At 45.2% G+C, this 27,921-nt stretch overlaps 1 protein-coding gene across 1 annotated transcript; it reads left to right on the top strand.

Annotated features, from left to right (window-relative positions):
* On the top strand, positions 1 to 27,660 carry hdlbpb (high density lipoprotein binding protein b). Its single transcript, XM_080791745.1, has 27 exons — positions 1 to 64; positions 1,691 to 1,792; positions 2,238 to 2,389; positions 2,711 to 2,926; positions 8,023 to 8,229; positions 8,737 to 8,952; positions 11,887 to 12,093; positions 12,702 to 12,809; positions 14,159 to 14,263; positions 14,755 to 14,833; positions 15,179 to 15,318; positions 16,347 to 16,451; positions 16,870 to 16,983; positions 17,106 to 17,192; positions 17,886 to 18,017; positions 19,036 to 19,254; positions 19,970 to 20,191; positions 20,787 to 21,005; positions 22,600 to 22,744; positions 22,974 to 23,101; positions 23,297 to 23,401; positions 23,734 to 23,868; positions 24,744 to 24,887; positions 25,879 to 26,058; positions 26,860 to 26,976; positions 27,099 to 27,254; positions 27,553 to 27,660. Exons 2-27 carry the CDS (start codon positions 1,717 to 1,719, stop codon positions 27,643 to 27,645), a joined length of 3,807 nt encoding a protein of 1,268 aa, XP_080647871.1. The 5' UTR covers positions 1 to 64; positions 1,691 to 1,716; the 3' UTR covers positions 27,646 to 27,660.
* The last annotated feature ends 261 nt before the right edge of the window (positions 27,661 to 27,921 follow it).

Below are 27,921 nucleotides of genomic sequence, written 5' to 3'. Positions count from 1 at the left end.
CACATACTGAAGCGTCAACGGTAGCCACCAACTGGACGGACTCCCTGGTAACTGACCTTTGCAGGTAAGAAAGACTGGACGCCACTGGCTCTCAGCAAGCATGCATGCATGCAATTAGACAACAGAAAGCGTTTGATGCATCTTTTCTATACAAGTAATGTAAATTCAGCATCGCCTGCAAACTATGAGGACTTCAAACAGGACAGCATCTTATCGCTCTTTTAGCTGCATGCTCAGTATATCTTCAACCACTTAAACCCTATTATACTTTGTTGACCGGGGTAAAATATAGCTACTCTACAAACTAACACATCGAAATGCGAGACAATGTGAGCTTGTAGATATTTTTTGAGAATGTTCACCTATATTTGCCTATAGGGACGCTAGTGTGTTCACGCTAGTGTTCAAGCATTTTCTATATATATGTTTTGGCAACTTTACCAAGAAGGGTGGATTTTCCCTGAGACAGGAATGCTCTCTAAGGACACCCAGGGCCAGTAGCCGTTTAGGAGGAGAATAATGGTGGACCACATTTGGGCCAGGGGGATTTCTGTGACAGTTTGTCACAGAAGTGTGACAAACTGTGTTCAAGGCATTTTGCTTGGAAGAGAAGAGGGTAAAACCAGCACTGGCAATAAATTCACACATTTTTCAGTTTGTTTTAGAGCGCTCAATCATGGGAACGCATTTCAAAACAAAGAATGAGACAGCCATGGCACTAATCTTTGATGTCACCAAAATAACAGTTGCACATGCTGTAACTACTAATTAGCTCTTTAAAGATTCAAAATGAGTTCTTTCTGGTTTCCTCTGTCATTGTGGTGGCAGTAAGTAGCAGTAGTAACAACAACAACAATAATAATGATAACAACAACATACAATGACATAGGGGAATAACCAAAAAAAAGCAAAACAAAATCAAAGGCATTTTTGTTCATTAGTCCTAGCACATAAGGTGCATGGAGGTGCAAGGTTCTAGCTTCTTCTAAGTTATTTATGAACATCTATCGATGACCTCCGGCTCCGACAAGCTGTTTTAGCTAGTTTTACTAAAATAGCTGTGACTGTGACAGTGGATCAGCTCAGCAATCCTCTTCATGACAATCACAGTTATTTTACACACATTTGTTTCCCTTTTTAATGCACAGGGAATATTGAATAGACCTCCCCTTCAAATGGAAGCACATAACTAACGGTGGAATGACAAGGAATGTTCATCCAAGTTTAGTTATTCTTTTCCCCCCCTTTTTAACAGCTTGAAGGGTTCAACCTGTGTCCCTTCCTTTCCTGTTCCCTTTCCCAGAGGCTATAGGCCAGGCTGATGTGTATTTGTCGAGGGTTGTGCAGAGTTAATTGGAGCATCTCAGGTGCAGAGCAGAGCACCAGGGAAGGATAGCAATGCCATAGAGGCAACTCTGATTCTTCTGGGGCTTAACAAAAGCAGTCCCAGTAATTATAACGCTAGGGGGAAAATATAGAGTGCAAAGAGCTGTATTTGAAATGCAGCATTTTGTTCTCCATTGTGACTTTCAAGGTTAGACCACCTCACCACATATAGATTAGACATGGCAACGGCAGGCACAACTGATGCATATGCAATTTCAAACAGACGGCTTTCTTTCTACTTGGGCTTTGTGCTGATTGTAGCTTCATTTTGCCCCCACCGCCCCACCCTGTGTCTCTGTCTCAGTGGAATAGCGGAATAAGTCTTGAACCATGAGCTCAGTGGCAGTGTTGACTCCGGAGAGCTTTGCAGAGCATCGCAGCGGCCTCAAGGACCAAGAGATAACAGGTGATGTCTTTCGCTAGCGTACCCAATTCATATTCCTATTGTTTGAAAACATGGGAAAGGGAGTTGATTACTAAAACTATTTGAGACAACTGAATAGTCCCCAATCGAATTTTGTTATCACTGGCACTCAAGCAACCAACCATTTAAGAAACACTATCACATTTGATGTGATCGTAGACTATCACAGTCTGTAGAAACAATAATTGATAGAACAGAAAATTGTCAGTTGGGCCTCTTTGTTTTTCTCTGTAGATCAACAGTTATTTTCAGTGTGTGACACAGCGCCTTACAACACAAATACATAGGGAATAAGATGTGGACCATCAATATATTGCTGGGAAGATTTGTTTCCTATAGTTATTTATGAGTTTGTCCATATTTTATACATCAATTTTACTTTTCTTCCACCATCTGTCCTTGACACATCCATCTCTTTCTTCTGCAGGTTGCGTGCCAGAAGATGAGGCCTACATCCCTACCTACCTGGAGGCCTTCCCTCCCTTGCCGGAGAAAGGGGCGCCAGGGGAGAAGGCTGGGGAGCCTGCTGGGGCCTGGGGTAGTAAGATCAGACCCATCAAAGCCTCTGTCATTACCCAGGTCAGGCAGCCTCCGACAAGAGCAACAACATATGGTTGCATGCAACAATATGCAAACACAGATATCGGAGAGAAGAATGTACAGTCAGTACACAATCTCAATCCAGACAGCTCTTTTGATCTACCCTCTTCATTGTAAATATTCAATGGTAGAAGTGATATTATTGTAAACAAATCAAGTATGACTCGCTTCCATGTGTCGCTCACAGATGAGAAAAAGACTTGGATAGCGATGGATAAAAAAACAACGTTCCAGGAAAAAAAGCAAGTAAGCCGTATTTGCCTGAAATATGAACCAGCCTCTGTCCCAAACCTTCCCCAGGTGTTCCACGTGCCACTGGAGGAACGGCGCTACAAGGACAACAGCCAGTTTGGGGAGGGCGAGGAGGCCAAGGTGTGCCTGGACATCATGCAGCGGACGGGAGCACACATCGAGCTGTCCCTGGCCAAAGACCAGGGCCTGTCCATCATGGTCACTGGCAAACTCGACTCTGTCATGAAGGCTCGCAAGGAGATAGTGGCCCGGCTTCAGACACAGGTAACCCAACCACAGTGCAGGCCAGAGAGACTGCAGCTTAAAGAGAGGGAAGCATTGATTATTGGAGGCTTTCAGTGTGTGACGATATACTGTACATGATGATAGTAGATATGGTTGAGGTGCAGTAATGTTATGTTGTGGTGTACTATTCCGTTTGATACATGATAGTGGAGTAATTGGTTGGATCTGACGTCTCCCATGTGCAACAAATCTCGTTTTAGTAGTTATTTGCAGTGGCGTTTATTCTCTCACACAAAGATTAAAGTAGTTCATTTTGGGTGTCAAGTACACTGGGGTGTAGTGCTGCATGCGGCACACCATAATGACACTCCACCACTTTATGTTTTTAATCCAAGTGAGGAAATAAAATGTATTCACACTGTATAATCCACAGGGTTCTTCACGGTCATGAAATTCCTGGAAATGTTTTGAAATTAAAAAAACAGTTTTCCATGCCTGGAAATAGTTTGTAATTAAATCAAATGCTTTTGGGCTACAGCTTTTGTTTTTAAAAAAAGTGTAAAATACCTGTGTGTAGCGGACCCAGCTGGCCAGTAAGGTTGAAGACTGACTGATGATTTTGACTGATTCACCGTAGAAACTGAGAAAGGATAAATATACATAACATAAGTAAATCAATAAATCCATAAACAAACACAGCACAGGTTGAGACGTATGCATATACAGTAGACCTAAACCAACAGCATAAATGTTCACATGAACCAATAATTAAAGTTAATCACGGTTTACCTTTTACTGTGAAACCTAACTCAAAACCCCTTTGTATCAACCATGACAAACCCCACAACAATAAGCCCATCAAATTCATAAGCAGTGAAAATACAAGATATGACAAATAAAAGTATTAACCTTGTTCCCCTTCCAGCCAGGCGCTAATATAGTGGCATGTGCAGTTTGTTCCAGGGCTCTTGGCCATCCGTCCTTAGTTCCTTCCTTGACAAACTTCTCCATGTGTTGCCATTCCTTATCATGGCAGTATCTGTTCCTCAATTCTCTTACCACTGAGGTTGACAGGTGGCATTTATGATCAAGTGCTGCTATCTGCAGCCCCATCCTGGGCGTTGGCCTCACAGGCACAGGTGAACTTGATCATTTCAATTAAACTGATTTGGCCCTGTGGGCAGGAAACCCTTACAATGAAAGCCCTGAGCTAAATTCCAATACCCAAAATCTCGGGCACTCGCTCACTCCCACTCGGTCACTCGGGGTCATTCCAGCGTGACCCGGAAATGGTTAACGTTCCGATTGTTAAAGTGCTCCATCGAGGAGGAGAGGAGAGTCGAGTGGAGGAGCCGAGTGGGCTCGAGGAGACCGCATATAGCGAGTGTACATCGGGTGCAGGCTCGGTGGGGTATTTTGTCTCCTCGCAGCGGATTTCCGCATCACGTGTACATGTTTATTTTCCTTCTCCAGTGACATAAGTCCGCCTCCTCCACGTGTGGCACAGAAAACACTGCTTGAAACCCGATACATGCACCCCCCCCCCCCCCCATCCACCGTCCGGCTGAGTCGCTGACCCAACACACACATGCACGCACTGTGCCTACATTACATAATGTGAAAGGGAAAGGACCACAACAAGCCACTGGCTTTATTGCGTTGTGTGATATAAGCATAATAAAAGTAGGATATATAAATTAGGCCGGCTATATTGTGCGCACCTCAAAAGCTCTGTGCATGCCTGAATGCACAGACTGCTATGAATGACGGTGACAAAAATGTATTTATTTATATGTGGACTGAACTGAATATGTAAGTCAGAGAGACTAAACCTAATTCCTGTTATAGTGTCCGTTATTTGCAAAGACCGTCGGAGGAGGACTGTCTGTCAGGGGGGGGGGGGGGGGATTTATACGTGTGCGCATCCTGGCGCTTATTCCAGGAATAAATAGCCTTGCCTTGCACATGTTACCAATACATACACATTGGCCTCGGTTACATGCACAACATGATGAATTGTCTATTCTGTAGACTGTAGCCTACTGCTCTGTTCGGAGTTCCAGTGATCCAGCTGTGTGGCACTGTATTGTTCCACCAATTTTGCTTTGGCAATGTAAACGTATGTTTTCCCATGCCAATAAAGCCCTTTGAATTGAATTGAATTGATACACGTCATTAGTGATCGCGGAATGTGCCGTCGCTTTGAAATGACAGCTTAGTACATTCCGATTCTAGAGGAAAATTCGACCACCACTCTGTCCTCGCATCGAATCCTCTCCTCCTCCTCTCCTCCTCGCTGGGGGCGGAGCCGAGGAGCGAGTGGAGGACGCGAGGAGAGTGAGCGAGTGTGAAAGTTGCGGTATTGGAATTTAGCTCTGGAGAACTGACTTGGGGCAGGAAACACGTCAAAATAAAAGCTCAAAGAAAACACAAATTAATCATGGAAACAGCCCTGTGGGTCCGTTACACTGTGGCCTAATGTATACAGGAGGTCACGTGGTAAAAATAATAGATCTACAAGCTAACAACATGTTGCCACGTGATATGTTGTTGGCCTGTTGATCTGTTATTTTTGTCGCGTGACACCTCGCTCGAGTCTGTCTTGGGTCATTTCTGGCACACTGGTGTAAAGAGCTTCATTATTTTGCTATAGACTTGGAAATGGGGTAAAATTATTAGGACAAATATGGAAACCTTTTGAAAATGAATTGTAAAAAACTTGTGGGAACGTTGAAGTTAATATACATTTCTACGCTTGAAGATCCAATCATCACTAGTAAAAGGCAGCAAACCATCCTTTCAGCGTTTGGGACAGCTATGGGGCCCAACTGTCACCAACGATGTTTTCATATGTTGTCAAGGTGCGGTGTCACAAGAGTGTTTTCTCATTTGTCTGGGTATGCTGTCGCCAATAATGTTTTCATACTGTATGTGTGCTGTGCTGTCACCGAAAATGTTTTCATATTTTGTCAAGGTATGACACTATCACTGATGTTTTAGTATTCCTATCATTATATTGAGACTCAACATGATGAAACTATTCATACGGTCAACTCTGTACTAGCTGTGCTTTAAAGGTGCAGAGGTTCTTGGCTCTTGCTCACCACCACAGAGACTAGGTTTCAAATGTTAATCTAGTGCCTCCGGCTTGGCTCTGCATGCGTTACATCTCCCTGTTACATCTCCTCTTGGCTGTGCATGTGTTACATCTCCCTGTTACATCTCCTCTTGGCTGTGCATGTGTTACATCTCCCTGTTACATCTCCTCTTGGCTCTGTTACATCTCATCTTGGATCTGTTACATTTCCTCTTGGCTCTACATGTGTTACATCTCCCTGTTACATCTCCTCTTGGCTCTGTTACATCTCATCTTGGCTCTGTTACATTTCCTCTTGGCTCTGCATGTGTTACATCTCCCTGTTACATCTCCTCTTGGCTCTGTTACATCTCCTCTGGGCTCTGTTACATCTCTTATTGGCTCCGTTACATCTCCTCTTGGCTCTGTTACATCTCCTCTTGGCTCTTTTACATCTCCTCTTGGCTCTGCATGTGTTACATCTCCCTGGCGATGGTGTTGCATCTCCTTGGCTCTGCATGTGTTACATCTCCCTGGTGAAACTCTTAACTGTCAGGTGAAAAGAAGCAGCCTTTATGTCACGCATATCTGAGGAGACATGTGGTTTTCTGTGCTCTCCCTAGAAGACCAAATGTAGGATTTAACAGTGACAAGACCAGAATACACTAGGAATCAGAGATTGATTGAACGAGGAGAAAAAGGTAATGGTGATACAAAACATCTTAAGCCAGCCAGCCTAACATTTGATCGTATGTTCACTGTCACTGTAGTAGCACTGTAACTGTTGTTACATAACCGTCAGAATGAGCCACAACCGAACAGTGCTTGTGTACCGATACGCATGTACGTATCATAGGTGCGTGCTGGCACTTAAACATATAACCCTGCAAGTACAGTACATCTCGGGAAAACAAAGGCTCATATACAGTATCGACGCCAACCAGTAAAGGTTATATATGAAGGCTGCCTGTTTTAGGTGAGAGTTTGAACAGAAAAATGACAATCCACTCCCATGGGTGTCATTTTATTTGGCGTCAGCAACAAACATAGCTGATTATCACTTCAAACAGGGACATCAAGCTCCACCTGTTTAGCTGAGTTGCACGTATTGACACAGCAGCGCAGAAATGCATTTTGAGCTTATGCCAAGATCCTGTTTTAGGGAATACCATCCAATTGAATAATTCTGTTATATTGTTACAATGACCAAGGAGAGTCTAGTCAGTTTCTACAACAAAGGCTCTCATAAAGCTAGTCAGCAGTCCTCTGCAATGCCATACCAATGTATAACCTGAAGCATCTCTGTTTAACAATAAATAGAAGGAATAAATAATATCCTTCATACGATGCGTGTTTGAACTTTTATGTCATACCTGATTTCCAGTTACAAATCAGAAAGTCTGCCCCCGGATTATTGTACACATGTCATGTATTCAAATAGAGGCACAAGGAACGGCAGCTAAAGCCTGACTTACACCTTGGAGAGTGCCAATTTTGGCAACGTGCATTGAAAATAGCAAATCTACAAGCTCAACTCGGCTCATTGCGACACATTGTGAGCTTGAGGTATTTCCAGTGCGTAACAAAGTAAAAATCAGGCATAACTATCTCTGTGCAACTCAGCCGTCCTTTCCAGTCCTTTTCTTAGGAGTGCATGAGTGTGAAATTCTGACCGATATCCGATCTCCAATTATTTGCAGGGTCATACTGTATCTGCCGATACCAATTCTGACCGATTCCGATATTATACAGAAGACAACAATGTAAGCCTTGGCCCTAGGGGCTTGGCCCAAAACCTGTTAATAATGTACTCAATCAATCAATAAATATACTCTTTTTCTGTTTTCATTACTGAATGACTACTGAATAAGATGAGTACACAAATTAAATGTAGAATTTAGCCATTGACAGTAATTGCATTATATATATCTGTGAAAAAATAATCTGGATTATTTTGAGACCGATCCGATATATTATTTTTTATGGCCGATTCCGATACGCTATCCATTATATCGTTCATTTTCCTCAATCATTTCCTTTCTCTCCCCTCTGTGCCCAGGCTTCGGCCACGGTAGCCATCCCCAAGGAGCACCATCGTTTTGTCATCGGTAAGAATGGGGAGAAGCTCCAGGAACTGGAACTGAAGACGGCAACCAAGATCGGCATCCCGCGCCCCGACGACCCCAGCACCAACATCCGCATCACTGGCACCAAGGAGGGCATCGAGAAGGCGCGTCACGAGATCCTGCTCATCTCTGCTGAACAGGTCAGACAGACTTCAGAGGATCATCAGAACTAAAGCCTGACTTTTACTTCATTGTACAACGGGTGTCACGTGCCGGAAAAAACTGATCAACAAGCCCACAACGCGCTGCATCCGTGCTGGTTTGTGAGCTTATAGAATGTCTGTTTTCGGCTATTTACGACGGAGCATAAATTAAGCATACAGTAACTTGGCATCTTGCTGACCGTGCAGTCGTGACATAACTCGTTGCAGTGTTACGCACTTTAATTATCCGTTGAGCGTGACACATTGTCTGTTGTTCACAAGGAAGAGACCTTGGTGGACCTGATGCCTCGCTCGCTCAGTGAGAGAAGGTGAAAAGAAGCAGCTTGGACTCCTCATGCATAGAAGGAAGCATGTGGTCAGTCCGCTGCCCCCCCCCCCCAGGTTGGCAGAGGAAGTGTAGCGCCCAGGATTACATTAGATAATTGACACTGGGTGAAAAAATGGGTTGCAAAATTGTGCAATGTATGTGTGCCCACTTACCAGGACAAGCGAGCCGTGGAGCGGCTGTCACTGGAGAAGGCTTTCCATCCCTTCATTGCCGGCCCCCACAACCGACTGGTGCAGGAGTTGAGCCAGGAGACTGGCGCTCGCATCAGCATCCCGCCGCCCAGTCTGCCCAAGGACGAGATCGTCATCACAGGGGAGAAGGAGGCTGTGGCGCTGGCCCTCAGCCGCATCCGGGCCATCTACGATGACAAGGTACGGTCCCACTTGACTTGCTTTTCTGTTCTTGATTCATGGGGAGAACAATAATACCTGGCTCTGCCTTGCATTTTTCACATCTGATTGTTATAGCCCCACCAGGAGACCGACTTTCGCAAAGAATGTTTTTTTAATATATTACTCCTACACATTTTGTCTGCCATTCTGGTTGGCTAAGAAGATTGGCTTTGAACAAAATGCCTCAAATCATGAACGCAGCGTGCGATTTCCGCAAGATTTGCACGCATATTCCCACTAGGCCGAGGAACAATTGCCACCCTTTTCACATTGGCCTGTCGTAGCGCCACCAGCAGGTTGATTTTTGGAAAACACATTTTTGGAACAAAATGCCTCTAATCATGAATGCAGTGTCCGATTTCCGTGAAAGGACTAAGAAGACACCCTTTTCACATGAGACGAGATGAGATATATATTAGTCTCCCGAGGAAGAAATGTGTCTTAGACAAAGGGCCCGCATGCAAGCGTAGCCCTAGTCCATGTCGCCGCAGTGCAGCGCCAAATACACATCTTTCTTGCATCATAGAAAAAGAAAACATAGAGGGGGGGGGGGGGGGGGGGGTAAGAAGTCATCACATCACATTTCTCGGCTGTGCAGGCACGTTTCTGGGGTGGGGGTGGCGGGGGCTTGGGCCAGGCACAAAAAAGCTCTCTTCCTACGCAAGCCATCGAAGGGATGAGCTGCACGGGGGGAGGAAAAAAGATACCTAGCTGCAGGTGGAGTGGTGGTGGTGGGGGGTAGAAGGCGGCTGTGTGTAAAGACATGTGTGTCCATGAGAACAGTTCGGTGGAAAGTTCATTTCCCATGTGTTTGTGTAAGTGTGTTCCTGGCATGTCTCCTGAAGGTCATGTCACGTTGCCTCAAAATCCTGCGTTATCATGGCGGGTTCAGTGGAGACAAACACGGCCCAGACGAAGACACAACAGGTGTCAGGGAGGGTGGGGGTTGAGGTGGGGGGGGGGGGGGGGGGGGGGGGGCAGAGGATCCTTTCTTGCGCTGTCTCTTCTTGTGGAGATTGTCAATTGGGGGGGAATCCAGAGCGAGGGATAGCAATATGGCTAATTCTCCGCTATGTCCGTTATGGCTCTCAGTCCATCATGGCTCTCGGGCGCTGACCTGTTCCAAGATCGTGCCCATCTTCTGATGCATCTGCAGGGCGCTGGCCTGTTCCAAGATCGTGTCCATCTTCTGATGCATCTCCCCAAGTGCCCTGCCTAGCTCGGCCATGGCAGGCAGCATAGGGGCTCCGTTCAGCGTTGCCATTTTTCCAATTCTTCGGTACACAAGACCAATGCACAGCCCAATCAGCAGAAATCCTGTAACCATAAATCCAAATAGATATGCCTCTTCTACGCTGATAGTCGGGGGAAGATACATCAGGGTATTGAGCGGGCTCTCCAGAACCCAACTTACATGAAAAAATGTTGTCCATCACGTACAGAGACCAGCACACTAATTCCATGATTAGTTCCATGTTTTGATAGTTTCAGGGGTTTCGAAGAGACAGTGTAGAAGAGACGCTCTGAGCAGGGAGAGAAAAAGAATGCGACTGCCCTCTTCAAGAGGCAAGCAAAGAAATTACATTGGCCTATGTATAGTGCCACCTGGAGGCTACAATAACCTACCTGTCCTGACCTGGTGGAGATCTGTGCTCTGAGGAGCACTTTTTATAGTTCTTCATGTGTACTCCCAGGAACTTCCTCCTGGTGCATGGATACTGATGGGAGTTGGGATCCACCTCTAGCGCCACTCGTAATTCATCATCACCATCTTCTTGGGTTCATTTGCAAGTTCCAGGATCCTGTTAGCTGTCTAAACACCTCTCTGAAGCCGTTGGACTGTAGCCTAGTACCCTCCTCCAGTCTGTCAGTTTGGATAAAACGAATCACTAAAAGAACTGGAAGGGACATTCAGGATGTGCGTACCAGATGGGTGCTGTTGATAAACGAGCACGAGATAATCTGGAGAGAAAATTGGATTTGGCTACAGAACAACAGGATGAGAATGCTAATCATATTTGATGCGTGTGTATGGGAGGCAAGAGACCAATACTCAATTGCTTTCGCCGTCTGTCTCCCGCCATCTCTCGCCACCTGACTTTCAATCAATCAATCTTCACCATCGGCCTGTCATCTCTCTGTCCCACTTAATCTTTTATTTCTCCTTTACCACCCTCATATCTCCTTCCGGCCTCTTCTTGGTCTATTTGTCTCCTGTCACCACTCCTTCTCCAATCTGTCCCTTGCCATGTGCCTCCTTCCCAACATCTCTTTTCCCCCTTTCTGCTCCTTAACCCCTTGAACCATATCCACTGTCTAATTTTATCTCTCGACTCAAAATGTCTTCACGGAATATCCCCTCTCAAAGTTCATAGTACGTCATCACTGCCTCCTCTCCTCATTCACTTTCAATTCAATTTTATTAAAGTGTCAAAACATTAAAGTTGTCTCAAGACATGTAGAGCAAAGACCAGACATAGATCCCACCCTGAGCAAGCAATTTTGCGACAGTGGTAACAAGAAATCTCCCCTTAACTGGAAGAAACGTCAAGCAGACCCAGACTCTAGGGTGGGTGGCGGCGTGGCCATCTGCCTCGACCGTGTCGGGGTAAAGAACAGAGAGAGAGGAGAGACAGAGAGGAAGATGCAAGTAGTACTAGTAGCAATAATAATACATGTTGTAGTGTAAGATAATATAATATGGTAGCAATCCATGGTCGTGCTCTGTGAAGAGGCTTGGTCCATAACAGAGTGGGAGACACAAAAGTAAACTCCAGGGAGTGGCTCCCCTGATGTCAAGTTAGTGGCAGGCCTTATTGGACCGTGAGTCTGTACATTACAATCGCACTGATGGGACATGAACCCACTTTCTTTGCTTTACTCCCCCGCCTCTCTCCCATTTTCCCATGGCAGAAGAGGAAGACCACCACCATTTCGGTGGAAGTGAAGAAGTCGCAGCACAAGTACATCGTGGGCCCCAAGGGCAACACCCTGCACGAGATCCTGGAGGCCACGGGGGTGTCAGTGGAGATGCCACCTCTGGACTCTGGCTCGGAGACCATCATCCTAAGGGGGGAGCCTGACAAGCTGGGACCCGCACTCACGCAGGTGTATGCCAAGGTGAGAAGAACCCAGGATACTGTGTGTGTGTGTGTGTGTGTGTGTGTGTGTGTGTGTGTGTGTGTGTGTGTGTGTGTGTGTGTGTGTGTGTGTGTGTGTGTGTGTGTGTGTGTGTGCTGCAGGCAGCGTATATATCCACCTGCTGGGCCTGACACAAGGGGCATTTGATTGTGAATAGCTTCTGAATGGATTAAATTATGAATAGCTTGCTGAACGTTAGTCTGGGTCGATTAAATCACTGCTAAACGAGCATATGGGAACTCTCAAAGAATATTAAGTTGTCTAGCTCCCTATTTCACAGTCTCACAGATTACAGAATTGGCACCCTGCCCGTGGTGTTTCAGGTGTCATGATGTAATACTTTGTGTTACTGTTAGTTTGCTCAAAATTCTCTGTCTAGCTTCGAGTGGGGCACGACTTGAAAACGTGGTTTCATTAAAGGGATGGCGGCAGGGTGGTTTGTTTTTGGCAAATGAAAAAGATTGTACAAAATGTTAGTTGTTTGTTCCTCCACAGTCCACATGCATTATTTCAAATAAAGTGAAACAAAGACATATAGACAAATAGTGTACAATAAAAATGGTCATAACCTTCTCCTCCCCGTGCAGGCCAAGAGTGCGATGGTGGTGGAGGTGACAGCTCCAGCCTGGCTGCATCGCTTTATCATCGGCAAGAAGGGACAGAACATCGGACGCATCACACAGCAGCTACCACGGGTGAGAGAGAGGGAGAGAGAGGGAGAGAGAGAGAGAGAGAGAGAGAGAGACTGTGTGTGAGAGAGAGACAATGACTTTGTCACTAGAGGCAGCATAGCATAGATGCAAAGCAAGAAAACGTCTGTACGGTACAGCAAGGGTAGCACTGCAAAGGGAACTAGGGGTCAGGGGCAGAATGGCAACATAAAAAGTACCATAAATAATTCATAATGAACCGGTTCAGGTAAGCGGCCCTCACACCTACATCGCACTGCCGATCCGACTGATATGCCAATATCAGTATTTGCCCATATATGGAGCTGACTGATTTGTTTTTGCCTGGTGGCATGATGACACATTGAGGTTAGACAACACCCTGTATGCAGAACAAAAACATAAGTCAGTGCCCTCACAGTGTCCTGCTCAAAGCACAATCAAGTACGTAAGCGAACAATATACCCCGATACTAAAGCCTGCACTGAAGGACACAAACACAGTGGCAGTGAGAGAGATAGAGAGAATAAAAGGGAAATTAGTTTGTAGTATGAGTGAAGACGTTAAAGCAGGTAGTCTAAATGCAAATGTATACCTTCTCATAACCCATATTGCTCGACAAAAAGAATACATTGAAAATACGTCATTGTTGTCCAACAACACTTGTCAAGAGTGTCATGCTCCAAAGACTGAATTAAGCCTGAGGCAGTGCAATTTCACATCAAGTATATTCTTGTCACAAGGACAATACAATAGAAGCTGAATGAACAAAATGGTGTCATGCATATTTGAGACAGTCATCTCAAACATATGGGACATGGCATGCCAAGTGTGTGTAAAAGTGCGGAGGACAGATGAAGGAAAAGTTGAGGGTGACGGACTTAATGAGACGTAAAGGAGAAAGGCAATGAGGTAGGAGAGGATAAATGGAGTGTTCGAAGGAGTAGAACGTGACTTGGTCTGACTTCATTCTTGTGGTGTGCTTGCTGCTCGGCTGATGCAACATGGGGAGGGCTGTGAGCAGGCCTGGAATTTTATCATTTTAGGGGCAAGGCCACTTGGCTTTTCGCGCATGTTTTTGAGGGTACAAAGGCCAAATGCTACCAAAGGCAGGAATGATATGATATGATATAGTACTTTATTGTCAGTTTGCACTGAAATTTGTCTTGCGTACCCTTCCTGTGGCTCAGGAAGGGACAGAATGAACAAATTTAACTTAAAAGGCTAAGGATGATTTAATTTGAATATAGCACAAGAACAGAATAACTATCGGCGAATTATAACCTGTATATTTTGTATTTCCAATATATGAACTATAAAGTCATATTGGGCCCCCGCTTGAGTCTTATTGATTATTTGCATGTGTGTGCTTATAGGTTCACATAGAGTTCACAGACGGCGAAGAGCGCATCAGCCTGGAGGGTCCCACCGAGGAAGTGGAACAAGCTCAGGCTCAGATACAGGACATCATCAAGGACCTGGTCAGTACTCAGTACACGGTCACTAACGGTTCCGCACGCATCTCATCTCATGTGTCTCACACGAGAAAAGTGATGAGCGGATGATATCGTTACGTCATGTTGTAGTATTGTGTTGTAGTCGACAGGCAGGAACAACAGGCGGCAACTTCCTTTTCCCTCAAACCGATTTTTCTCAATAAAAGCTACAGGCTACGAGAGCTTTTATTGAGAAAAAGGAAAGGAAGTTGCCGCCTGTTGTTCCTGCCTGTCGACTACAAAACAATACTACAACATGACGTAACGATATCATCCGCTCCCGACAGGATCATACAGACTTTTGAAACAGAGACCAGGCTTTCCTCCGAGGTGGTGGAAAGCCTGGTGAGGTTAGGGAGACACAGGAGAGAAGTCTGTGGTGGTAGATTCACTACTTACTGCCATTACTGCTGCGGTAGATGTGTGGCCAATGTGTGCATTTATGAGCCTGTAAGTCTTCTCTTTGCTCCGGCCAGCTGGTGAGAATGGACTACACTGAAGTCATGATCGAGCAGCGCTTCCATAGACACCTCATAGGAAAGAATGGAGCCAACAGTGAGTAATGGTGCACGCACACACACACAAGTTGTGCTACGTGTATATTTTAAGGCTGTATTTCGCATAATTGTCACGCTTTCATTAGGTTTTCCATCTTATAAAAAACAAAGTTAGTCACACTTGAGATGTATGCTGTAAGTATACAAACACAAAAAAAGGCTTTACTGATACACTGAAGTCCGTATTGATTGTATGGCGCTGAATCGATGTAGCTGTAATGTTATTTTAAATGTTTCAATCCATGTCTCACCTCTAAATACCCCCCCCCAAAAAAGCTGTTAATTTCCTCTCTTTCTGCTTCTTACCTTTTTATTCTCTCTCCTCTCTCGTCCTTCGCTCCAGTCAACCGGATCAAGGAGCAGTACAAGGTGTCTGTGCGGATCCCCCAGGACTGTGAGCATAGCGGCCTGGTCCGGATCGAGGGCGACCCCAAAGGGGTTCAGCTGGCTCGCAGAGAGCTCATTGAGATGGTCCAGAGGATGGTGAGGACCATGGAGGAGATAATTTAACGTTCTGCCCTAGTAGAAGGGTTCCCAATCATTTCCATGCCAAGGACACACAAAGAATAGCTATAGCCTCTGGCTTCCGCCCTGCAAAATTAGAAAGCAGCTCTACAAGCTCACAACCTGTCGCGATGCAGCATGTTATGAGCTTGTAGATTGGGTATTTTCACTATTTTATCCTTTCCAGTCCCTGTAGTTCTATAAATCCCAGACAGCTTATAATAAGGGTAATAATAATAATAAAACTTTATTTACATTTTAACGATTTTTCAAAAATAGCAGACCTACGAGTTCATAGCGCGGCACTCTGTGCCAAAAGGGGTTCCCGCTCAAAATGGGTTAAGATAAGGAGTTTGCCTGCCCCCCCCGCCAGGCGCGCCACACACATACTCAACACACACACTTTGCTATCATTAGAGCAAGCGCACACTGTTTACCTGTCGCCAGAAACGTTTACATGTCGGGAGCGATGCATTACAAAGTCACAAATGACATCCGAACTCTGGATGGCAGAAGATCCACCAAGGACACCTCTCCTGGATTCCGACTTATGGAGGTTTGAAAATCCTGCTTTGAATTGAGGTAAAAGGAGAAGAGTTTTAACGTCCCACGGAAGCGTTGCATAGCAACCGGACCAATGTTAAAAGCTGCCGTGGGGCTCAACCATTATATACACGGAGTATACATACGGACCTAGCAAATAACATCCCCTAGCGGCGGGTCCGTTTAAAAAATAATTAACATTCATTAATTTGAGGGTCAAGCCATTTCCTTAGCCAAATTCCTAATATTACAACAGGGCAACCTTTGTCTCTGCTCTATAGCGATTACTACAGGCTGGGAGGATGCCTGTCAGTTGGTGGGTAAAAAATAATTGGCTACTCTAAATTTAGAATACAAAGAGAGCTTGACTTATCCATTATCTTCTAACAGCAGGACACGTTGGAGTGCAATATCACACTTATACCGGTTTTAAATGCAACATTCTTTGTTTGTGTCTTTGCCAGGAAAACGAGCGCACCAAAGACCTGATTGTGGAACAGAAGTACCATCGGACAATCATCGGGCAGAAGGGAGAGAAGATCAAGGAAGTTCGAGACAAGTTTCCCGAGGTGAATATATTCTCCCCTGGCCTTTGTCATCCAACTTCCACTTAAGATGTTAACCTTGCATTATTATACTCAATTATTAAATAGTTTTTACACTTTTGTTTAATATAATGTAATGCAGTGGTTCTCAAAGTGATGTCAGGGCTCCATGAAGGGTTCCAGGGGCTCTCCAGGCACATTTGTTATAGCATCAAAATCAGTTGAACCACTTTGACCCCATTTTATAATTTGGTTGTTGTGAACTTGTAGATCAACTTTTGAACAATTTTAACAATACAAATACAAAGCAGTAGGCACACAATCGTTTCAGAAGGGAGTAACCGTGGCCAAATTCAGATATATTTGTGGGTTCTGGACATGAAACCTTTTGAGAACCACTGTAATGTGTGCATATTATTACAGTATCTTGTTTTATTTCTAGGTCATCATCAACTTTCCTGACCCAGCTCAGAAGAGTGAAATTGTCCAGCTGAGAGGACCAAAGAACGAGGTGGAGAAATGTGCCAAGTTCCTCCAGAAAATCATTGCAGAGCTGGTATGTCTATCACGCACACGCACACACACACACACACACACACACACACACACACACACACACACACACACACACACACACACTCACACACATTCATAACGTTCCTCTCCCTTGTTTTGTAGATAGAGAACAGCTTCTCACTTTCAGTTCCTATCTTCAAGCAGTTCCACAAAAACATCATTGGCAAAGGTGGCGCCAACATCAAAAAGGTGAAACTTCAAACCTTGTTTTTTTTATGTCTCTCTGTTGTATCCCAGAGATGATTTTAGTCTCACTGACGCCTTACTGAAATATATTTCTGACATAAGCGCATGGATGTCAGAAAACAGTTGAACAAGACAAAAACAATATTGTATTCATTCAAGTAGGTCTATCAGGTAAATGTAGACACCCACATCAGAAAGGTCAGAAGATTATCCAGGCTTCATCACTGTAATGCTCTGGTCTACCAAAAAAAGCATTGGTGGAGAATGCAGTATGCATGCTCACAAAAGAGCAGACAGATAGTACACAATACGCCAATTGTTAGTTGCTTGTTAGTAATATTTGTCGATTATAAGATCCTTTCATTGGGTTTTAAACGGCAGCTCATCTGTCTATTTATCTGAATTGCTTTTTAGGTACTGCATGTGCCTACCAAATCCCTCAGACCCTGTCACAGAGGACTCTGTTTGATTGATTGATTGATTGATTGAACATTTTAAACCTCTTTAACTCTTTAACCAAAGGCTAGAACAAAAAGTGATGAAGAAGCAGCTTTTAGCTGTCTTGGTCTTCTTTGGTTAGCCTTTGGAACAGACAGACAGACTGACGGAGGATCTACGACAGGTTTTTGAATCCTTGGACATTTTTTTAAGAAATGTCAAGACACTCCTTTTTTTTGCATTGTATGTGACCGGCAGATCCGAGAGGAGACAAACACTAAGATTGACCTGCCGACAGAGAACAGTAACTCAGAAATGATCGTCATCACGGGAAAGAAGTGCAACTCTGAGGCTGCTAGAGAACGAATCCTGGCCATCCAGAGAGAGCTGGTGAGAGAAAGAACGTCACACGTCTGTTTGTCTCCTGTTAAATTAGATCGGTTGACTTTTAACCACTCAAACCCTATGTCCTTCGTTGTACGTGAACTGGTGAAAATAGCTGATCACTGATCCTGATCAGCTAAGATTTAGCTTAATTAATAGAGCGTCGCAGTCCCGCCCCCTACCAGGGCCCAGGAAATGATTCTCTGTTCATTTTCCTCATAGACTTTTCAGAAAGTATTTATTTAAAGACAGTTACGCCGCGGACAAAGCCAACTCTTGTCGTGACAAATCATGACAATAAACACAATGTTTTGGGCCAAACAAAGAATTAGAAAGTAGGAAAAAACTGCAGGTTACAACACTTTTTTTGTTGTTTTTCTTCTTTGTAATTGTTTGTTTGGTCATGATTTGTCATGACTGGAGTTGTCCACAGCGTAACCGTCTTTAAATAAATACTTTTAGAAAAGTCTATGGGAAAAATGCATTGGGATTCATTTCCTGGGCCTGGCGTCATCATGACAGGGGGCGGGACTGCGACGCTATGTTGCTTTTGCCTATTATGCCCAGCATAGGGATGCCAGACACATATTGAAGATAAAGTGAGGGCTGAAAATGGAAGACGGCAAAAGTGGATTGGCTGGAAATTACATTTGTGATGATTTGATTGGCTGAGCACGAAATGTGATGTATGGTGATGTATGATATAAGAGTGCCCCTCTTATACCAAATTCCCTCATCGATGTTGTAAGATGATGAGCGCCTCTCACTTCACACGGGTGTGATTCTTTTTCATTTTTACCCCTCCAAATCTCCCTAAATCAAGAAAAAGAAAGCTATAATTGTCAGAGGCTGTACTTTATGTGTACACAGCCTATTGTCTAATACAATACAAAAATTGTAGTTTTGTCCTGTTATTTATGAGTTCATTACTTTTAGAACAGTGCTGTAATTCACAACACACTTTACATGAGTTTTATGTACGTGTCATGCACAGTTATAAAGATGCTGACTGTTCATTACCCAGGCTAACATCAAGGAGGGAGAGGTCACCATCCCCGCCAAGCTGCACAATTCCTTGATCGGCTCCAAGGGCTGCCTGGTGCGCTCCGTCATGGAGGACTGCGGGGGCGTCCACATCCATTTCCCCGCTGAGGGCTCGGGCTCAGACAAAGTCACCATCCGGGGGCCCGCTGGGGAGGTGGAGAGAGCCAAGAAGCAGCTGCTGCAGCTGGCAGAGGAGAAGGTAGGGAGGGAGGGAGGGAGGGAGGGAGTGAGCACGGGATAACGAATAAGGGCAGAGGAGGAGGAAGGAGGAGATGTTTTGAAAAATGGCCATTAGTCACAGAGGGGTGCAGGGAAGACGAGGTTGAGAAAGTCACACTACTGATGAGGAGACGGTGAGTCACTGGCTGGGGAGGCAGATACACCCTGCAGCTTTCCCAGACGTTAACAAAAGGGCATGGTGAAGATGGATACCGTATTGTTTCTTTTTCCAATGAAAATAGCCTAAAAAACGAGGTCGTCCTATAACCGGCGATTAGATTTTTGACGTGTAATTTAACATCCAGTACCGCTGAAACCAGTGTAATGAATAGAGCAGAGCAATTGAACCAACAGAACAACAGCTCAGCTGTGATATGAACGATGTGGTTCAACAGTGTTTCAAAAGCTGCAAGTTAACCAAACAGAGGAGAAGTTATGAGTCCTATTTTATTCAACTAGAACCAAAACAGAAGCGCAGTATCTTCATAAAACAGCGTCTGCTTCTTAACACCGCGGAGCTGGCTGTTGCGCGCCAATATGTCCCCCAACAACATTGCCATGTAATGTTAGTTCCTACACTAACTAATGGGGGTCGTCTTATAATCAGAGTCGTCTTATATTCGTCACAATACGGTAATTAGCGCGTGCGTCGTTCTTCACATCCTTGCACACCATTGTTTACCTTCCACTTCCAGCAAGTCAACAACTTCACAGCGGAGCTGCAGGCCAAACCGGAGTACCACAAGTTCCTGATAGGTCGCGGCGGGGCCAACATCAGACGCGTGCGGGACAGGACGGGCGCTCGCATCATCTTCCCGTCGCCGGACGACACGGAGCAGGAGCTCATCACCATCGTGGGGAGGGAGGAGGCCGTGCTGCTCGCCCAGAAAGAACTGGAGTCGCTGGTCAAGAACCTGGTAGCCGTCTCTGACACGTGCTTTAACTACTAGGAATGACTTTGACATTCACAAAGATATTTTTGTTAAATGCTTTACAATTTCAACATGGCATCATTTTTTGCACAGTTTTGGAAATTAACAAGAATTGCGGATGAACCGTTTACACCCCAATCAATACACCCTTGTGAGCCACAGAATAGATAATGGACATTTTCATCAACATAACACACAATATAAATACAGTCCACCCAGAACCCCATGCTAATTGCTTCTCTATAAACCCTACACTGTAGAGTGCATTGCTGGAATTTGGCGGAAGTAGCAGGATTTTGGCAGATGTTGCGCTCAAGGAAATTACGTTGACACTTTACAAATCTGTTTACATCCTCCGTAGATGGAAACAAGTGTTGTGATTAGCCGTAAATCATTGTATCTGGGGGAAATTCTGTATTCTGGCCGACACTTCCGGCTATGCACTCTCTGCCTTTGGTCGGGACGAGGCTTTTCTCTTCACACGAGTAAGGCTGGGGCCGAGGCTATATGGCTGGGGCCCCCAAACGAGACCAGATGTGTAGAATGTGGTCACCTCTACCATATTATTCCTCCTCTGCAGGACGACGTGGTGGAGGACAGCATGGTGGTGGAGCCGCGGCATCATCGCCACTTTGTGTGCCGGCGGGGCCAGGTGCTGCGGGAGCTGGCCGAGGAGTACGGAGGAGTGGCGGTCAGTTTCCCGCGGACCGGAGCCCACAGCCAGCGGGTCACTCTGAAGGGAGCCAGGGACTGTGTTGAAGCGGCTAAGAGACGCATCCAGGAGATCATCCTGGATCTGGTAAAAAAACACTGACTGAACTGACCATGATCGATACGCTATGGCAGTGGTTCTCAAACCTTTTCATGTCAAGGACCCCCAAATTGACACTTATTAGCCCACAGACCCCCATTTGAAAAGATATTCCAGGGAACCCCATAAGAGAAGATTTGTACAGCTCTAGCAGTGATTCTAAACCATTTTAATTTCAAGGACCTCCATTTTGACATGCATTAGGCTATAGAGCGCCTCAGTCCCTCCCCTTTCAGAAAAACTAGTGGCCCAGGAAATGAAAACCCAATGCATTCTCCCATCGGCACTTCTTATTTAATTTATTTAAAGACGGTTACGCCGCGGACAAAGTCAACTCAGATCGTGACAAATCATGACAATGAACACAATGTTTTGGGCCGATCAAATCATTAGAAAGAAGAAAAGAAAGTCAGGAGACAACACTTGTATTTGTTTTGTTTTTCGTCTTATAAATTATTTGATCGGCCCAAAACATTGTGTTCATTGTCATGATAAATTTAAATAAATTAAATAAGAAGTGCCGATGGGAGAATGGATTGGGTACTCGTTTTTCTGAAAGGGGGAGGGACTGTGGCGCTCTATAGACCCCTATTTAATGGCATTTCTATCTCTGGGACCCCAATTTATATTGTAAAAACATAATTCAGTCTGAGTTCATTTAACTCAGAGTGTACAAATGTAACCAAATGTTTGTACGCTCTGCGAGTTACAGACCCATAAGGGTCCATTTGGTTCATAACTATCTCTAATTTAGCTAGGGACTCCCCCAGGAACTCCCTCAAGTACCCCTAGGGGTCCCCGGACCCCACTTTGAGAACCAATGTGGTAAACACAGGACTGAACTAGCCTCGGAAAGCCAGACGTTTTTATTTCCAGGGAGGAAAAAAAAGTCTGGGTCCACTTCAATTCGGCATAGAGTAGCACAAACATTGCTCAAACTGCTGATTTCTGATCGTCTGCACCTTTGTTAAATTGACACACACACACACACACACACACACACACACACACACACTCCTCTCTCTCTCTCTCTGTCATATGTCTCATGTCGCGCAGCTGCGCATAGTTTCCTGCCGGGAGCTGCCTATGCCATAAAAAGCATAAGTGAGTTCCAGGCTAGGACTGAACTAACCATGACTGATAACACTACGGTTCTTTGACCTCATGTCATCACGTCGCGTTTTTAAATGTTTTGCTACTGTATTCATTAAAAGTATTTCAATAAAAAATAAAATACACTGTCACGACACGCAATGGTGTAACACTAAACACCTAAACGGGACGATAGCATAACACGTGTAGTAGTCCACCTTTTCAAGGTCGTTTTGTTGTGCTCGACTGTGACATGTTGCTCCAGCTGCAGCAGACACTCATTTAGTCATATGAAACAACATGAATATTATGGAAGCAATAAAATCCAACATTAAAAACTGTTACCAACCTTACCATACTAATACTAACCTACTTTTTCACACAGGTTAGTCAGACAATGGACCGATAACTACACTAAACTGGATATTGTTTGGTTTGTGTGCGTGCTTGCCTGTTAAGCGTCACTGTCATCCGACTCCATTTGCTGCAGGAGTCCCAGGTGTGTGTGGAGGTTGCCATCCCCCAGCGTTATCACAGAGCCGTCATGGGGCCTAAGGGCTGCCGCATTCAGCACATCACCAGGGAGCACGAGGTGCAGATCAAGTTCCCAGAGAGAGACGACGGCAACACAGCAGGTACGACACACAGGTTACAGTATGCAACACAACACAAGCCTACATGAGCATCATCAATGTATCAAATAGCACCTGTCAGGCCAGGACATTTCCAGCACATTTAGTGCACTTGAGATGAACAAGGTGATTCTGATAAGACTTTATTCCATGCTAAGTTATAACAATTATTACCGACTAAATAGTAAAGTAGTAAAGTCTAGCTGTGGGATTTAACCGCTCACGTTCCAAGGTCAAGAGGCTCCGTCTCAGGAGAACGGCGAGGCCGGCCTGGAGGCAGAGTTTGTCCCCCGCAAGTGTGACCTCATCACCATCTCTGGGAAGTCTGAGAAGTGTGAGCTGGCCAAGGCTGCATTGCTGGTATGCTTCACTGTCAGCAAACACAAGAGCTAGTGGTTTAACCATCGTGAGGCTTCTGTTTCATACTTCATACACATTATGAAGCCAGATTCACACCAAATTTCAGTGATTTTCTCGTTTTCTTTTATCACCTGCTCCCTTCGTCGTTGACACTCCTCAAATGTCTCTCGCTCACCTGCCCCTCTCTCTGTCCAGGCGTTGGTACCCATAACGGAAGACGTGGAGGTGTCTTATGAGCTCCATCGGTACATCATCGGACAGAAGGGCAGTGGCATCAGGAAGATGATGGAGGAGTATGAGGTCAGTGTGTGACAGAAGGGCAGTGGCATCAGGAAGATGATGGAAGAGTATGAGGTCAGTGTGTGCATGTGCCAGGGAAGCGATGCTGCCATCTTCTGGACAAATTGAAGAAATGCTGAACTTGTCCTCCATAATTGACTCTTTTCTTGTGTTGGAGTGTTGCAGTTAAATGATTAAACATTTGTGTTACTAATTACAAAATACTCAAGTGTGGTTGTGGTAATTAATGACAGATAAAACGGAGGACAGGGGGAAAAGTGAGTTGGTTCAAGGTGACATAACTGACGTGTGTGTGTGTGTGTGTGTGTGTGTGTGTGTGTGTGTGTGTGAAGGTGAGTATCTGGGTGCCTCAGCCAGAGCAGCAGTGGGACGTCATCAGGGTGACCGGTCAGGTGGCTAACGTGGAGCGAGCCAAACAAGGTCTGCTGGAGAGAGTCAAAGAACTGCAGGCTGAACAGGAGGACAGGGTGACTGGCACAGTGGCGCACACACACACACACACACACACACACACACACACACACACACCAAGAGCAACGTGGAATTGACCAAATCTGAATTGTTTGTTTAACCACTTAAATCAGTTGATTGGGGTTAATACTTAAGGTCATTACACACCTGGCGAATTAGCGACACGAATAAACAACCCGAAAATGCAAAAATATTTGGCCGGTGAATTTTTGCGCGTCTGCCTATATATACAGTGCGACGCGTATATGTGATTATTCTCCACTCCTTCACTATGTTGTTGGTATCCTACAGATAACACAGACAACGCAATTGTGTTTGGGGCCCCCTGCACCTGTTCCGTCGGTAGAATAACTTTATAAATAGATACAGAAATGCAACGATAGTTGAGTTGATCAAAGTTTGGCGGAGCCCGTTGGTGGCTGCTGATAGCACCTTAGAGTATATACGAGTAAGACGCGCGAACGCGGGAAGCGAACGCAGATCGTAAATTGCAATAACAATTAGAATAAATTACGAATTATCACTCAGCTCCATATATGGGCACAAAAGGGGCCAGGTCCACAACAAACAAATCACTGTGGAAGCTTGCATTGACTTTATTAGGTTTTTTTTAAGCATTAAAAAAAAATGGTGAAAAATCCCCCCCCCCCCGATGTGTAAAGAAGTACCCCTCTACACGAAATCTCTTCACCGAAAATGGCCTACTATTGATAATGATATTACACTATTTTCGCTGAATGTTCATCTATTATGATATGACCATGTGGGCATGGTTCTTGTGCCGCTCTTTATTTAAGAACACACACAGTATACTGTAACTACTGAATGTGATTTTTCTTTTAACTTTGACATACCATCTCTCCCCATGCAGGCCCTGCGCAGCTTCAAGGTGACCATGTCTGTTGATCCCAAGTTCCATCCTAAGATTATTGGCCGCAAGGGAGCGGTCATCTCTCAGATCAGGAAGGATCATGATGTCAGCATCCAGTTCCCTGACAAAGGAGATGAGCAGCAGGTTGGGAAGAGAATTTACTGAGGCCAACATTCAGTCAGTCTAAAAACAAATTAATTTAATTTGATAAAACAATGTGTACAATCTCACAATGGGACACATCACAACACGTTGTGAGCTTTTAGATCAACCATTTGCACTATGTTTGCGCGACGTACAGTAGTCTAGCATGTGCCACTGTTTGGAGCGGGGGTGCATCCAGCTCTTGTATCTCTGGGCTTGTTGGAAGAGGGTATTTCTGATAGACAGCTCACGCCGTGCACACATAGACGTCAGGCGTAGAACGGTGGAGTTGCAACTGCCAGTGCCATGGCGACCAAGGATGTTACAGTAGGCCAGGTAACATGGGTCAGGCATTGAAGTCTCTGAGTAAGAGCTTGTCCTTGTGGCTAATCTTAGTGAGGAGGCTGCAGAGTTCTTCATAGAAGGCTTCTTTGCCTTCTCCTAGCCTGATCCTGAAGAGAAATTACTTAACAGGCGGGTGGTTAGGAATCAGAGTTTCCCTCTCCTATTCGATGTGTTGGCTAGACTAGGTACCATCGGACGTACGGTACCATACATACATGCAGGAGGACCAGGTCTGACAGTAGGGAGTCTAGGGACATTTCCTTAGCCAAAGGGCCCTTGCTGAGGTAAGGTTCTACCTTGTACCTCTCTACAGCCTGCGGTTGCAGTTTAACGTCATGCCCAGGACATATTGTACGACAGTTGTATGAGTATATACTATTTTGCCACACATCGATTATTCTGAATAACAAATGGATAATACAATCTCTAAGAAGATAATCGAAAGTTGCAACCCCACTCCCTACTTGTATTATAAAGTAGTGTGTGTATAAATGTACTTTCTATAACTGACTTTCCCTTCTGTCCTCTTTCCATTGCATGTCCCTTTTTCTCCCCACTCCTCCCATTCTTCACCGTCTCCTCACTCTCTGGCTTTACATCCACGCGGTTCCCCTCGCGCTCCTCCTCGTGTCTGGAACGCTCCCAGGATGTGATCGTGATCTCAGGCTACGAGCGGAACGCAGAGGAGGCGCGCGTGGCCATCCAGCAGCTGGTGGCAGAGCTGCAGGATATGGTGAGCCAAGACGTTCACCTGGACCCGCGCACCCACGCCCGAATCATCGGCGCCCGTGGCAAGGCCATCCGCAAGCTAATGGAAGACTTCAAGGTTGTTGCGGCCACTGTGTGTGGCTTTCATCTTTCCTTGTGTGTGCACTGTACATGTATGTCTCTTTTGAAGTGGCTGTGGGAAAATGGAGCTTGTATTTTTTATACAGATTACTTAAAATAAAATGTGCTATGTACTAATCTTTATACATCTGCATAAAACTATAGAAAATATATAAAACCATACAGTAGTTTTGCTGGTTCAAAAGGGATCTCAATATAGCAGGTTATTAGTTACTATGGCCAGCAGTAGCTATGATGAGCAGGGCAGGGGGGTAAGCCCACCCAGACGTGTTACGTAAGTATTATTTTTTTGCTTTTTTTTAAACAAAAAGAACAGCACAGCAAATACCAGTACCGTTTCTAACTTCAAAAATTGGGCGGGCAGCTTCCAGCCCGCCTCCAAAGTCACTCAATCAATCTTCTCACGGTCAGCCAGAAAACACAGAGCTCTGAACACAGTGACTCTCGGAACTGGGGGCATTGTCCTAAGGGCACAATGGGCAGTTTAAAGCATCTGACTTTGAAAACTCTTGCCAGCTGTAATTTTGCCCATGTTGACCAGCCCTGGTTCAAATGTCCAACACTTGAGCTCTGGTTGACAGAGGGAATGTCACTTGAGTTGTAATAATCTGGAGAAAATTAAAAGAGGGTGTTTCATTGTGCAATGTTGCATTTCATAAATACATAATTCATTTATCAACTTAGGTCCAGCTACTGTGCATACGTATAATATGGGGAGGAAAAATGCACCATTTACCATTTTAATACTACACTAATCTCGTGTTCCTCCTCTGTACAGGTGGACATTCGGTTTCCTCAGCCAGGCTCTGATGAGCCAGACAAGGTGACTGTGACAGGCCTGCCAGAGACTGTGGAGAACGCCATAGACCACCTCCTCAACCTGGAGGAGGAATATGTGAGTCAATTTACTATTTAGGCTAATAGCAGATTCTCTTATCTGTAGGTGAAATAAATAGACATACATGGTTTTTCACCCGACAGCGACAGAGAGTTTTCATCTTTGTCCATCTCTAACAGATGCTGAGTGTGACGGAGACAGAGACCATGGCAGCGTACATGAAGCCTCCGTCTCGTTACGGCGGAGGGGGAGGAGGTGGAAGCGACGACGGCAGTGGAGGACCTGCAAAAGGCTTTGTGGTGCGTGACGCGCCCTGGAACGTGCCGGGGAACAAGGTGAGAAATATCCTACACTATAACGAACAATAACGTTCACCGCGGTCAGTGCGCATCGTTTTTCCCCCACCTGTTTGACGTTTGAATATCGGTGGTACCCAAATCTCGAGACAGAAATGTTGTGTCTCGCCAAGAACCAAACTAGGGTAAATGGCCAAGCTCACGAGTTGCAATGCGCTGCGAGCTCGTATATCGGCTATTTTCACTGCTTCTTAAGTATATCAAATGTATAGAAATGCTTCAGGGGAAAGGGGGATATATAATTTTCTTTCTAATGTAACTTGTTTATCCCCGCCAGGCTCCTGACATGAGCAGTGCTGAGGACTTCCCCACCTTTGGTACAGGTGTGGCCCCCAAACAGACCTCTGCCTGGGGGCCCAAGAAGTTCTGAGAACAGCACTGCTGGCCCAGGTCAACAGCTCTGCATGGTAGAGATTGAAAAGAAAAAAACACTGGACAAATCGCTGCTCACCCCTCCTTTCCCTGTCTCTCTCTTCACTCTCTCTCCCTCCCATGTGTGTATTAACTGCAGCCTCTCCCCCATAACCAGCCACAGTGGGAATTCTCACCCAATCCCTCGGAGAAGATGATAGCGCCTACAGACGCCGAGTGATCTCATCGTATTTCTGCAGTCCCACTCCGCCTCTTGGCCCCACCACTACCGTTG

This window comes from Protomyctophum bolini, assembly GCF_963924005.1.
Source record: "Protomyctophum bolini genome assembly, chromosome: 20".
NCBI lineage: Eukaryota > Metazoa > Chordata > Actinopteri > Myctophiformes > Myctophidae > Protomyctophum > Protomyctophum bolini.
Note: the sequence above shows the minus strand (reverse complement) of the source record. Positions and strands in the feature narration are given on the sequence as shown.